The 14,737-nt window shown below is 39.3% G+C and overlaps 1 protein-coding gene across 1 annotated transcript in view; it reads left to right on the top strand.

The window, feature by feature from the left end:
* Positions 1 to 13,788, top strand: part of bahcc1b (BAH domain and coiled-coil containing 1b) — a gene marked incomplete in the record, with an annotated part of 75,717 nt that extends 61,929 nt beyond the window's left edge. Inside the window, 9 exon segments of the mRNA XM_014024035.1 lie at positions 3,019 to 3,208; positions 3,365 to 3,482; positions 4,335 to 4,410; positions 4,513 to 4,621; positions 4,707 to 4,823; positions 5,334 to 5,471; positions 7,107 to 8,527; positions 10,793 to 11,029; positions 11,239 to 13,788. Coding sequence (XP_013879489.1) covers positions 3,019 to 3,208; positions 3,365 to 3,482; positions 4,335 to 4,410; positions 4,513 to 4,621; positions 4,707 to 4,823; positions 5,334 to 5,471; positions 7,107 to 8,527; positions 10,793 to 11,029; positions 11,239 to 11,448 — 2,616 coding nt within the window.
* Positions 13,789 to 14,737: the final 949 nt, after the last annotated feature.

Raw genomic sequence — 14,737 nt, 5'->3', positions numbered from 1 at the left:
AACTAGATCTGTTACAAAAGGACAACTAATATTGCCAACTTTTATAAACTGTAACGGCCAGAGGTCTTTCATGTTTATACTAAAGCATGGAATGGCATTCCTCAAAACATAAAGTCCATTTCAAAACTACAGCCCTTTAAGAAGAATCTTGTCTGCCATCTGCTGGACACTTTATGTTGTGCTCATATTTAGACGTCCTATTTTGCAAATGCTGCCTTTTTGAAATTTGGTATGCTTGTTTTTCTTTGTGTCTATGGTATATAATAATGTGATTGTGATGCTGTATTTCTGAGTGTTTTATGTGCTGCAGAACATGAACCTGCTGTAAAACAGAAATTATGCTGAGTCAGGCTTGATTTTTAATAATCTTTTCCTGTTAAATAAATAAATCAAATCAAATCAAATCAACAGACATTAGCCTACAAAACTGTATTTATGCTTCTTAAAGGAAATCAAACACGACATCAAATGTAGCATATTCTTAATAACTATATTAGATCCCACAATGGTTGCTTTGGCAATAAAATATTTTGATGGAAAAATAAGATGCTATATTAATGCACAGTTAAGAAAGATTGACAACGATAACCATAATTCATCAGTAGAGATGGGAGGAATAGCACTTTTAGGGAATCCAGATCTTGACGATCAGTTTGTTTAATAGAGCCTGTCAACCCAGACGTTAGATTTTGAACGAGTTACGCCATCAYGTAGAGATACATCGTCACGTACGTAATGATGTCGTCGCATCACGTGTAAGTGGAACCCACCTTCCTCTTTCCCCCCGAGCTGCTGTTCTCCACYGCTCTGCCTGTTTTCTGCGAAAAAACAAAGGTGTAGCGATTGTTTCTGTGGTTGAGGAGTGAAAATAACGATATTACAAGGAGTAAAAAAAGTGCTCTTTACTGTCCACCATTCTATTCCTATCATTTGTTTTAAGGTGCCATTCGTAAACRTCATAAGGCTACATCGAATTGGACATTGTGGATGTTGTCATAATAAAATACTTTAACAAAAACATGGAAATCGCTAATAAGATAATCTAACTCACTAATGAGGGTGAGACTCAAATACACTCATCGTCATGGTTGGCAAAACATGGAATGAAAAAACATAAAGAAACTCTTTGTGATTAGTTTATATTTTGTCTATATAATGGAACATTTAATCAAAGCTCCATCTTTTAAAGACATGTTGACTCTTGTGTAAGTAATTGAGGTACTTATGCAGGACATGCTTTGTATTTTAAAAATTAAAACAGATTTTTTAGCCGTGAGGTCCTTTTATTAGGGAGTTATCTGAAGAACCACTGTCTGATACAAAGGAATGACCTTTGATGCATGAAAGGTTTCAAAAAATTGAGATACATGGTTTTTGCCTAACATCAATACAATATTGTAACTTCATTAACTTTGCACCCTTTAAAATGTTCATTTTTTGCCATTTTTCTCAAAATAAAATTGCTCATTTAGAAAGATTTGCAAAAAAATTTTTTTTTGCCAGAAGGACATCTTGTTTTAATGCTTTAGGTGCTATAAGTACCCCTCAAGAATTCAACACAAAGTGGAAAAAGCAGAATCTAGAAGAAAAATGAGATGGAAAGTTTACATAATAACGTCACTATAAATTACTGCTGTCAAAAAGGTGTGAGGACAGTAAACTGCGTTGCCTTTGAAATRAGATATGGAGCAAACAGGCTCTCACTTTCTGCGTGTTACATTGTCAACAGTGGCAGGAGTTATGTTGAGAGACAAAACATGAAGAAGTGACTCATACACGGTTACTCCCTTTTGCCCGTTGTTGAATATCAATAAATGCGGAGAGGAATAAAAGCACAGAGGAATTTTGATAAAGTGAGCCACACCCTGCCAGGAAGTTTGAGCAGATTAACAGTGACAGCACCCTCCAATAACCCTTTTCCTTTCTGTATGAGGAAACTTTTACCATTAGTTGTAAATTCCTCACTTTGTAAAGGAAAGCAGTGTGTTTGTGTGAGAGCTGGTCATTTTATGCAGACGACAGACTGCTTTATCTGCACAAGCTGCCGGAGGCAAGATACCAACGATTACTTAAATGTGAAAAGCCCCGAGGTTGTTATCTCCATTGAGTCGTCATGAGAGGGACTGTTCAAAAACACAAAACTGCAAACCAAACAGAGGAATATTGAAATGATCACTGGCAATAACTTTACAAATACACACCCTTAACACCTGCACACACACACACACCTCTGCTAACGGGAAATATTCATCCCTGCCCTCTGGTAATGAAACTTCTGTCACTAAAATATATGGGGTTGCGATATGAAAACTCCAACACACACTTTGCTCTTTCACACTGACTATTATGGTCTTTTTTTTGTGGCAAAACTAAATACAAGCAGGAACCTGTTGGGTGAGCTGGCTTTCCATCATCACTCCTTTGTTAACTTATGATAGACCAGCTGAAACCAGTCTGGAAATTATTATTATCTTTTATTATTATTTCAAACTTTATTCATTCCATAAAAACAAAATTCCATGTACATTAAAAAAGAAAATACAAATAAAATGAAATGAAAAGAAAGGCGGCAGAGAGAAGAAAAAAATCTTGTAATATCTGCCCCTGTTTCCTCAAATATAAATTCTAACTATAATAATCTTCAGTTAAAACAAAACATCGAGGGAATGGGTCGGATCCTCTGTATGTGTCTGTGGGAATGTCCACCTGAAGAMAAGCATCTCTGAAGCAATAAACTGAACTCCAGTCTGTTCAGGAGCTGTGGTTATTACTGACTGTGACCTCCTTTAAGTAAAAAAAAACTGCCACCGGCCTAACTGAAGCATCATATTACTGCTGGCACTGGTGCCAGTGGCTGGCTCTCACTGATGCGTTCACCACATTAGTCAAATCAGACTCAGACATGCTGGATTCACTCACCTGCAGCTCCCGTTTCTGTTGATYCCTTTGTGAGTGTAATGAAGCAATATCACATTCCGCTTCCCGCCTGCTGATGTCACGTCCTGTTTTCCCGGTCAGGACAAGGGCCACGCCGTGAGCCGACTCCTGCAGAGCTTTGCGGCTGACGACGGCTTTCGTTTGGACGAAGAAAGCAGCTTCTCTGAGGGGGAGGAGGACGAGGAGGAAGAAGAAGAGGAGGAAGACGAGGAAGACGAGGTGAAGGAGAAGTCATCTCACCTTCCTCCCAACATGCCTTGCAGAATACCTGGTGAGCATAAACAAACGCAGGTTTGGAATTCTTCTTTTCCCACRTATACCTCCGCCTTCCCATCCTTTACTTTAAAACCCGACGGTTCAGCTCTCTCAGCTCGGATGTTGTTTTTGCTTTCTCCATCCGTCTTTACATCTCACTCTTCCTCCACAGCTCTGCCAAACTGTGTGCTGAGTAAAGAGATGTTGGTAGACGGGCTGAAGATCCTGATCTCCAAGGAGGATGAGCTGCTGTATGCTGCTTGTGTTCAAACTCTGGACCTGCCTGACATGTAGGACCCCACTCGCTCATATTTCCTCCACAGACACAAAAATCTATTGAGCAGTAAAAGGATTTCCACTACAGTTTATTTCAGAGGTTGTCTTTTTTACTGGAGAGCAAATGCGACACAAGAGACAATCAATTTAGGCAAATCAAACATTGTTAGTTAATTGAATAGATCTGAAGGACCTGGTTTTATTTAAAACAAACTTTGGGGGTGGRGGTGTTAGTAAAATAAATGTCACAAAACAAAAATCAGCCATTTCTCCACCGTCCCAGTTTGCAGGCAGCTGGTATCTCCAGCAGTCACCAGGCGAGAGTGAGGTACACCCTGGACAGGTCGCAAGTTCATCTGAGGGCCACGTAGTGCCAACTGAGACAACCATTCACTCACAGCTAGAGATAATCTAGGGTTTCCAATCAATCAAGCATCTATGTTTGTGGGAGAAAAACAAAACTTCCAGAGAAAACCCAATGCATGAACAGGTGGAACATGCGAACCTTCCCGTGAGGCAACAGCCCTACTAGACAACTTATGCCAACTTATGAAACATTTTTAGGTCTAAATTGCTAATAAAAGTTATATATTTGATCAATTTGTTCGAATTACATTATGTACACAACGAAAAGAAGCTTCCTGTTGATTTTTTTCAATTCCATCTTCAATTCAGATGTCTTTAAAATGTTCATAAGATGGCATAATTTGTCTGTGACAGGGCCTTAACAGCTGCAACACCGTACCTCCTCGTCAGGTTGTTTTATTTACACAGTTAAAAACTTTAGTATAGCACAAGTGAGGTGTAGGAAAAACACAACTCTTGCTTTCAATAATTGATAACAAATAGTACTTTTATTCTCTCAGATTCAGTGTTGTCATCGAAGGGGAACGAGGGAATCGCCCCAGGATCTACTCACTGGAGCAGCTACTACAAGAAGCTGTGAGTTAGACCCGACCCCCCCTTTTTTTTCTTACATTCTGTGCTTTTTGGTCGCATAATTTATTTATTTTTACTGAAAATTTTGTGACCTTTTTGTTCCAGGTGTTGGATGTCCGACCGCAGACCGAAGCCATCCTGACTGCAGGAACGCGTGTTTGTGCCTACTGGAGTGAGCGGTCTCGCTGCCTTTACCCCGGTTATGTCCAGCGTGGTGAGCTAAATGTTCACAACACCTTTACTTTGCACCGACACTGTTTATGTCCCAGAAATTCACRTCTCTTGTGTTGCACCTTTAGGAAGCCCAGGTGAGAAGGAAAAGGAGGACAGTGTGATGGTGGAGTTCGACGATGGAGACAGAGGAAGGATTTCTCTTGTAAACATCAGACTTTTGCCTCCTGGATACCAAATTCGCTGTGAGTAAAGCTTTGTGACGATAAGGAGGAGATAAACTGCCTGGCCAAAAAAAAAAAAAAGTTGCCACAAAATAAAAGGTCACACATTGTAATATTTTTTGGACCGTCTTTAGTTTTGATTACGGCACACATTCACTGTGGCACTGTTTTGATAAACTTCCGCATTGTCACAAGGTTTATTTCCTTCCAACGTTGCATACATTTCTCACAATATAAGTAATTATATTTTTCTAACGACATGACAGAAAGTAGCATAAGAAGATAACACTCTACTTGTGTTACATACAAACATACAAACATAAAACAGTGTTTTATGTTTTGCTGATCAAATTGGAGAGAAACGACAACAAGATGTAACTTTTTATATTTTATTTTAAAGCAATGATTCCAGTTGACAAATCATGCCATGTTATACGTGACTTTGAGCCGCCAACAAGGATGGCTTGTTTTTCTTTTGAGGAAACAAAGAAATACTTAAAACATTAACATCAGACAACTGTTTTATGTTAGGTGCTGAACCTTCTCCAGCATTGCTGATCTCTCCTGGTCGGCGAGGGCGGCGAGGCTCAACTGTGGAGAAGAAAGAAACACCTACAGAAAAAACAGCCAATGAGGAGGCAGGAGAGAAGCCCCAGGAAAAAAGGCCAGGTACTGAGAGGGAATCGATTGTAGCAAAAGTAGCTGAAAATGAAAGGAATAACTGTGAAAGAATGAMGTTTGTCTTTAAATGCTGTTGATCATTTACAACATTAAGACAAAAGAAGCACTGCTACGGACCAGCAAATAATTTTTATACAGTATTTACCCGTCTTCTCTGTAAATGTGTTTCCATCTCCTCTTTTGCACATTAACTCTTTTTCGGAAAATCCAAAAATCACCTCAAGCGAGCATATAAACACTTCTGCGAAATTGAGGAAGTTTTTCCTAATTTTTCCATTTCCATCCACCTTTTCTAATGTGAAACTACAAAATGCACATAAAATCAATGGAAACTCGGCTAGTGTCACGTTTGAATCAACAGTGATATACAAACTATCAGCTGACAGGTGTAAAAGGAATGTAAAACTAGTTAATAATGTTTATTGTGGTTTTCTCAATATCAAACTATGTATGGTGGGACTAGATAACTAGTTTTTTTATATAAATTAGCCAAACTAGCTACATTAATAAAAAATACAGCCTGCAGTTAGTTAAAGTTATGCAAAAGTAGATAGCTAGCATGTCTTTATTTATGTACAGGCAGCCCCCGTTATTAAAAAGTTATTTAACTTAAATGATCCAATTACGGCAGTGTTACACTTTTGGTTTGATAAAAAAAAATGACAGACCGTTTTTCTGTTTTTGGAGTATAAAATGCAAGTAAATTAACCATTTTTCATTTTTTAATATATATTTTTAAAACAAAAATCAAGTGACCAAATAGTACATGGACCCATTTGATACACATACATTAATTATTTGTTTGCATACAAAAGTTCTACTATAATCCACTGTTGATCTGCTTGGTGCAAGCGTTCTGAGAAAAAACAGTTGGTACAAAGATGTTTGAGGTGATGTAATGCATAGCTTCAAAGGGACTAGTTAGCCTCGTCACATAAAAAAAATCGGATTTTTTAAATGTGTTTCAAGGAACCAGAGAATCAACCCTTGTTTAGAACAAAAAGTGTTTTGGTGGAAAAACAGCCATGACGTGATCTGACCAAACATTGTTGACAGAACATCTTCAGGAGCTCATCTGGAAAGTTTTTAGTCTGTAGGAAAGATTAGTTACATACCAACCAGTACTGCTTTACCTCCAACATACTTTTGTGCATTTGACTTAAGGTCCCCAGGCTTCATCTAGAACCAGATCTAATTTACGGTCTAAACTGTCAGCAAGTTATCAGAAGCCTTCAAGCCGCAGGTGAACACTGAGCAGGTATATAATCTGAAAGTCTCGTAAATTAAGAAGCTTTGTTTGCCGCCTTTTATTTACCCTCCATAAAAAAAACACATTAATCATGGTTTTATGGCATCCCATAAGCGTGCTTTGTGAAGTTAGGCAACATACGTTTAAGTCATCCTTAAGTCAAAGTGACAATAAACCTGGAGGGGGAGACAGGTTTAACAGGATTGTTGTTTTCTGAGTTACATCGAAACTAAGCKAAGATCAAAGAGGTAAAGATTAATTATGAAACTAGGAACTTGTTTGAAACCTAATCAGTTTGCACTTTAAACCTTTCATTTAACATGGATACTTCTAATTATAACTTTTTGTCATTGTTTTTTTGTTTTTTTTTACAGTTGGCAGGCCGAAGAAAATCTACTCCATGCCAAAGACAGCAAGCACGCCCACTTCTGTAACAGACACTGCAACAAAAGGCAACAGCTCTTTGATGACTTGGTCTGTGCCAAGGAAGAGACCCCCAGTTGACTTTTTCCTCTTCAACGGGACATCTCGGAAGGCCCAAAAGAAAATTAGAGAGCGAGACTTTGGGTTATTTCATCGGCCTGCTTTACATTCTCTAGCACCATCAACCCCTATTAAAAGCATTTTTGGCACTCCTTTTGCGGTTGACTCATTCAGTAGCATTGCTAATGGCTACTCCACCTTTGGACATGGTGGAACCTCTGGAACCGGGAGGCCGGTCACTAGCATGGCTTCCATGGGGCTCCAGGACCTGTCATGCTCCTCGTCTGTCACCATGGCCATGGCAGCTGGGAGCCGTAAGCCTGTGAGCGAGCGGGACAGGAAGCACTTCTTAGTGAAGCTTGACCATGAAGGAGTGACTTCTCCCAAAACGAAGAATGGCAAAGCTTTACTTCGACTTGGAGRAGCTGGAGGGAGAGGAGTAAAAAATCATTCTCCTGCAGGGGCACCRCTACGATACGTCAGCCCTTCACTGCTCGTCAAAGCTGGCACAAAGGAAGGAGGAGACAGGGAGTGTGCTCAGCCTGACACTCTTCTAAAGGGTGTTCCATCCTTGAGAAAGGAGGCCATTCCTGCTGGTCTTGGAGTAAAAGGTGGAGACTATAATCTGGACTACCCCAGTGACTGCCCTAGTTCCTACTCCGAACTGGATGAGGATGATGAGGATGATGGTCAAGGAGCTGACGCCCGAAGAAGGAGAGCAGCTGTACCATCCCATCGTGGCGGACGATTTCTGTCCCGTCCCTCCATCTGCTTTTCCTCCTCTTCCTCCTCCTCTTCCTCCTCCGGCTCCATTTCGTCCTCGTCCCTCTGTTCCTCTGATAACGACTCTTCTTACTCCTCGGATGAAGAGTCTTCCTCTGTGCTGCTGCGACGAGCACTTCTCCAGCAGGACAAACAGAAAAACAAGTCCAGTATGAGCGCTGACCTTCGAAGCCCTGACCCCACTACCTCTACTTCAGTTCCAGCTAATGGGTATGTGACCAAAGCTGGCGTAGCCATTGGAGGGTCAAAGGTGAGGACAGACAGAGCAGAAAACAGGAAGGAATACATCTGTAAAGGGTCTCTGGTGGCTAACAGCAGCACAGCTAAGACGCAGCTGAAAAGGAAAGAAAGCGTACCTTACAATCACCATCAAAGCCAAAGCTGTCCTGTGAGCCAGCAGCTGAAACCTGCCTCCAAGGATCCGGCAGCGACGAAAAAACAGAGGATGTCTTCACCTGAACCCCTTCCCAAAGCGACCTCCTTGCTGCCTGGACGTCACCTCTGGAAATGGTCTGGCAATCCCACACAGGTAGGACATTTTGGCTCGCACTTTTCCATTTTCTGTATATAAAACTTTGAGACGATTATTGGACATTTTTTTAAATGGTTTATTTTTTTATTTCAGGGTTCCTACAGATCCTTAAAAAGTCTTAAAAGGCATTGAATTCAMCAATCCAAAAATAAGGCCTTAATTAACTTTAAAATGTCTTAAATCAGGGGTTCTTAACCTTTTTGACCTCGGGGCCCAATTTGTTGAACATAAAGTGACACGAGGCCCAGTCAGACATTACCAATGTAAGGATCAAAATGATAATTATTCTAAATCTTGGTTTAATTTTTATTGTAATTACATCATAACTAAAGTAAATACACTTACAGTTTAAAAGTAAAACTTCTGTCAAATAATCACAAGACGTGATTATGACAAACAATTATTTTTATTTTGTAAACTGCCCATAACAGTTATTTGAACAAATACAAGGTCAGCCAACAGACCACTCAGGCTTATCAACACAAATTTTATATGTATATACGTATATTAACATAAACAATAATAAAAATAGACAGTTCAATAAATAAAACTGTAGGCATAAGATAAATAAAAATGTTTAAATGGTTCCTATACAAAAAAAACTGTAAAACTAAATTTGATAAAGTACAAAGCCTTTTAAACTTTGGCATGGTAGAAACAGAAGCTGCTCTTCATATTAGTGACAAACATTAACAGTAACAACAGCTTTTTGACAAGTTTAAACTTTCGTTATTTAAAAAAATAAACTACAAAAAATAATTTGATAAAGTGCAAATTAAAATATGGCAGTATTTGCAACTGTATTTGATAATGTTTTGAACTTTTAAAATATTGCATGACAGAATCAGAAGCTGTCCTTCATGTTTGGCTTTTTTTTTTATGGGTTACCTTCATTTTTGCATTCTATTTTTCATTTAAAATAAGTTTCCATGGTCGGCAGATATCCAAGGTTTTTCTTCTACATATTAAAAAAGTTGTTAAACATCTGAGTGGCGCACTACCGCTAATAGTGGTGAGAAAGTGTATTGCACCTTATTCAAAATCAATGCGGTCCCACGGCCCTCTGCGGCCCAAAGTTAAAAACTGTTGTTCTTTTGAGGCCCTCAAGGTGGCACGGTCCATAGGTTAAGAATCTCTGTCTTAAATCAATCTGTCAGAAGTCTTAAAAATGTTAACACATTGTAAATAGGATGATTGTAATTTGTCTCAAATATTAAAATCATTGTTAACATTTTTTTAAACTTTCACATCTTTGACATCACTTCCTATTGCTTCACATGCAAATATCTCAACAACCGTCCGTCAGAGCATCGTGAAATTTGTTTCATAATATGTTAATAATGTTGTATTTCCAAAAATGTATTCAAATTTCTTACAAAAAATTTGATGTCACGGGCACTTTAAGGTTTCATCCACAGCAAATTAGGGTTGAGACCCCACTGTGGGTCCTAAAACTCCAAACTTTGGGTAGTTAGAGAACTTCCAGGAATTAACTTAAGTTTAAAACTGACTGCTAAGAATGTTTTTGCTATATTTGACAAAAAAAAAAGCAGTTAGATATGGTTAAAAACAATTGGTTTATTAGGAATATTTGAGTACTTCAACCAAAAATACTTGGATTCATGAGTTTCTGCCAGTTTTATTTTTTTAGTCCTTTGTGTTTAGTATAAAATTGGTCTTAAATTTAATTTCATTTGGCATTAAAAAGTCTTTAAAAGTCTTAAATTTAACTTGCCTTAAACTGTAGGAACCCTGTATTTATTGAGTTTGTTTCGCAATGTTCTAACTTCATAACATACATAACATCCTATATAATGTACACACCCAAGTCACTCTCTAGGTCCTGAAGTTATTTCAAATGTTAAATCGTAAATCTCAGGCAAGAAAACAAAACTTTACGCAACTGTCAGCACTTTTATTGGTAATTTATTCCTGCCATTTTTAATTCACAAATGGCGGCTCACAACAAAATTGACATCACAGCAGCAGTACATCTTTAGCTAGTCAGTCATGCAAATCCTAGTTTTTAAAAAAGTTTATCTGGTTCAGAGACATTGTCAAACATAGCTGATAAATTAGAAAGTAGCTTTGTCACAAATAAATCACAAACAAATCAAGCATGACCTTTCAACAAACAAGCAGCTAAGCGCATCAAAAAGCAATGTTTTGAATGAGAAAAGTCTTGGATTAAAACATTATAGGAAGTGAAAAAAATGCATACTGGATGAATTGACTAAATGTTTAAATGTTTTTTCTTGGCAGAGGAGAGGTCTTAAGGGTAAAGCCCGTAAACTTTTCTACAAGGCCATCGTGCGGGGCAAGGAGATGGTGCGTGTTGGCGACTGTGCTGTGTTTCTGTCACCTGGGCGACCCCAGCTGCCCTATGTGGGCAGAGTGGAGAGCCTCTGGGAGTCGTGGAGCTCCAGCATGGTGGTCAGGGTCAAATGGTTTTACCATCCGGAGGAGACTCGTTTAGGGAAGCGACACCACGATGGCAAGGTATGAGCAAGAAGTGTTGTTAAGTCAGTCTAGGATGCTGTAAGGCCCTTAAGGGTCTAAAAAATCTGCTCACAAATTGATGTATTTTATGAAATGTTGACATTCACTATTAAAAACAGTATTCCATATCCGCCTTTTGTTTTCAGAGAAACTATAATGCAGTSTTCTGGTATTTGGTCACAAACTTCTTTCTGTCCTCTCTCCCATAGAATGCCTTGTACCAGTCGAGCCATGAGGATGAAAATGACGTACAGACCATCTCCCATCGCTGTCAGGTGGTCAACAAGGCTGAGTACGACCACCTGACCCACGATCGCAATCCAGGTACCACTTCCAACGACCTGTTCTACTTGGCCGGAACCTACGAACCAACGACAGGCCAGCTGATCAGCGCTGACGGCATGGTCATCATGTCTTAGCACCACCGACTCGAGAGTAATCCAAATACTGACCCGATCACTGGAGTTCTAAGATGGTCCTTCAATGCACAGCTGTGGACAGAGGCAAATCGAAAGCAAGCAATTTTGACTTGATCGATTTGCCCCTTGCAGAAGAAGGATCCTAGCCCCTCGGATAACGCCTTGCAATACTGGCACTTATAGGAGCCCTGTTTGTTCTGAGGCAAACGCTGGCCCGCGCCAGATTCATCCTTGGAAGCAGGGGTGGGGGGAACTGAGGCTTCTTGTCACATGGAGAGTTTTCAGCCTGCCTCACGATTGCCTCACCAAGAACCTGAGCACTTTGGAGTTTAACAGTTTGAATACATTTTGAAGGGAGGGCAACACACTTAGCTTTCTGAAAAAGACATGGAGAGCAGGATAGACTAAATAGTAAGGAGTGACTTATTGTAAACCACACTGGTTTGGATGGATGTAATGGTCTTATGCTGGTAGTCTGACTGAGATTGAGTGCTCCCCGATAGGACCAATAAGCACTGTAGTTTGGACTTAAATGCGTAGATGCGTGTTTGCAGAGTGAATGCGATGAACCTGTTTGATGAGCTCTAAGTAAATAGTGCTTTAACACGTGTGTTTGGGCAGACCGTGTGCATGTGTGTGGCCATCCACTTAAGACATCGACGTCACGATACAGCATGGGTATATTCCTGACACTCTTCTATTAACCAGTCCAGTACTTTACGTGTAGTTTTTAGCCATTGCGACAGAAATGCAGAACAAAGTTTTTTTTTTTCTCCTTGTAAGCCATACACATCAATACCTCTCTCTCTCGTACCCTCCTGTCTGGGTGCGAAGACACATGTACAGGCTGTGTTTGTGTGTGCGCGCGTGTGTGGGTGAGTGTGTGTGTGTGTGTGTGTGTGCTTTGTACAACATTTAGTGTAGAATAACACATTGTAAATAATATATATATATCTATTTGTTTTTATTTTTTGTTTTACTTTTTTTTTGCAGAGATTATTTTATTTCGATTTTTTTAGGACAGGTGGGAGGGTTGGGGTTCTGGCAGAGGTAGATTATGTTTTCTTCTCTAATGCACTGAATAGAATTTAAAGTTTGGTCAAACTCTGCGACTGATGTGAGGACTTTTTGGTTGTRAACGTTGGTCTAGGCAAAAAAAAGTAAATATGTAGAAATTGTTTKGGACATGTTTTTATATGGAAATCCGAAAAATAACTATATGAGTCTAGTCCTGTATTTTTTATTGTATATATATTATTTTGTTTTATTGTTTGTTTGTTTTGGATATACTGGAATGCTGGAAAAAGCAAACTGAGTTCCTGCTTCATCCTGAAAGAATCTAACTCGTTTAGGGGGAAGAATAAAGCTTTTATTTATGTTTTTGTCCGTATTCCTGTAGAAAATGTAGATATTTATCTGGCAACATAAAGAAACATACCAAAGCACCTGCTAGTTTACGCTGAACCACATTAGATGGGGGGAAAATTTTTTAAAAATAATTATGAAAGATGTTCAATCAATTCTGAATCCGGGACCCCTGCAATCACAGAGGTATTTGGTAGCGCTCCTCTTGTCCACTCATGTTTATCCAGTGTTGTTATGACGGCCTCCGAGAAACCTTGCAGCAACATTGTCGACACGCTGCCCAGCTGATGCACTTGTGGTTTCTATGGCAACCAGAACAGCATCATGTGACTGTGAAGGACAATCAGAGCCAATCAATGGGACAATGCTGAGAGACAAAAAAAAAAAAAAAACACGATAAAAGGATCAAATCACAACTAACGCTTCTTGTCACTTTTATTCATGCTTTGCCAAAAAAAATAATGTTTGAATGTTTTTATGTTTATCATCATCTTCTTGTTTATGCAAACCAAGGATGGCTGTTTGTTGTCAGTATATAGGATGTACAGGAGAAAGAACATGAATGCCTTTTTTAAAGCTTTTTTGTAGGACTTTGACTGACTTAACAGCATTGTGGCTGTTACACTGCAAAGCAAAAGCTTTAAATGGAATCTAATGTGATACTCCATTTTGAAATATTACTTTGTGGGTCTTTAAAAGATTTTTTTTTTAAAAAAAGCTGTATTTTCTTTAAGAAACACTGGATTCAGTTTTGAACATCAACATTTCAACAGGGGCAACATCATTGTGTGTTTTTTTTACGACCCACTGGAACCTGCTTTGTATGGTTAAAATAGCCTACTAAAAATATATTATGTAATTTCAGTCATTCTTTGGAAATATGACTTAAATATTTCCTCGTGTACAAAAAGAAAAAAATATTTATCTTAATTTTATTGCCTTTTGTGTTTCATTAAAAAAGATTCTTAAAAAAAAGCATGTCGATTGCCTTTCTTTCTCGTTGGGCGTGAGCGCTCTGAATGCTGCCTTGTGTGCATCAGTGCCGATCATTTGTCAGATGTGAGAATATGGAGCGCAGAAAAAAGCAGGAATGAAGAGGTGGGGGGTGGGACACACGAGACAAGGAAGCAATCTGAAACTGTAGCTCTTGTCTGACAGAAGGGCGAGAACCGGGAGGAAAAGGGAAACTGTATCTTGTGGTGTTTCATGAGAGGAGAYGGGGCTGGATGAAGTCTCCTCGGGCTCTTCACATGGGTCAGGTTTTCAGAATAATAAAAACGGAACAGGACCATTAAGAGAACAAAGCCGGGGGTTTCTGGTTTCGCCCTGTGAAGATTTCAAATCCTCACTCGCTGCATTCACACACTTACTGAATGCGTGCACGTACAGTATTTAAAGATCAAATGAAAGAAATTGAAAAAAAGGTACACAAGTTTAAAAAATGAAAAAAATGCGTCACCCGTTTTGCTCAGAGGATGTGTCAKGCTGATCAAATTTTAACCCTTTGACTGTAAAAATGCTGACACTACTCTTGATTTGTTCAGGAGAGTTAGCTGTAGCACTCGTGCACAGCGTTTTTATTGTGTTTTTCTAGACTTCCTGAGACACATTCACACCTTCTTATCATGCAATAACTTGCAACTGTCTAGCCTACACAGAGCGATCACCTTTGACCTCCAACCACCAGGTTGCTTCGTGGCACGGCTCAAAGGAAGCGTAAGTGCGGCGTCGCCTAGAACGCTGGTCGTAAACTTGATATTTTTTTATTGCAGCCGCTCCTTCACAAGTTTTTCTTTTTCCTTCTTATCCGGTGTCATTTTTGTTTTCCTYGTCGTTGCACGAAAACCTGACTTGCCTCATTTTTTCTGTGCAACTTTACTAATGGTCCTTGGCCACAGGTTCAAATAAAGCCCACACTCACTCA

Source organism: Austrofundulus limnaeus, unplaced genomic scaffold (genome assembly GCF_001266775.1).
Source record: "Austrofundulus limnaeus strain Quisiro unplaced genomic scaffold, Austrofundulus_limnaeus-1.0 Scaffold405, whole genome shotgun sequence".
Lineage (NCBI taxonomy): Eukaryota > Metazoa > Chordata > Actinopteri > Cyprinodontiformes > Rivulidae > Austrofundulus > Austrofundulus limnaeus.
The sequence above is the reverse complement of the archived record's forward strand: the minus strand, read 5'-3'. Positions and strand labels throughout refer to the sequence as shown.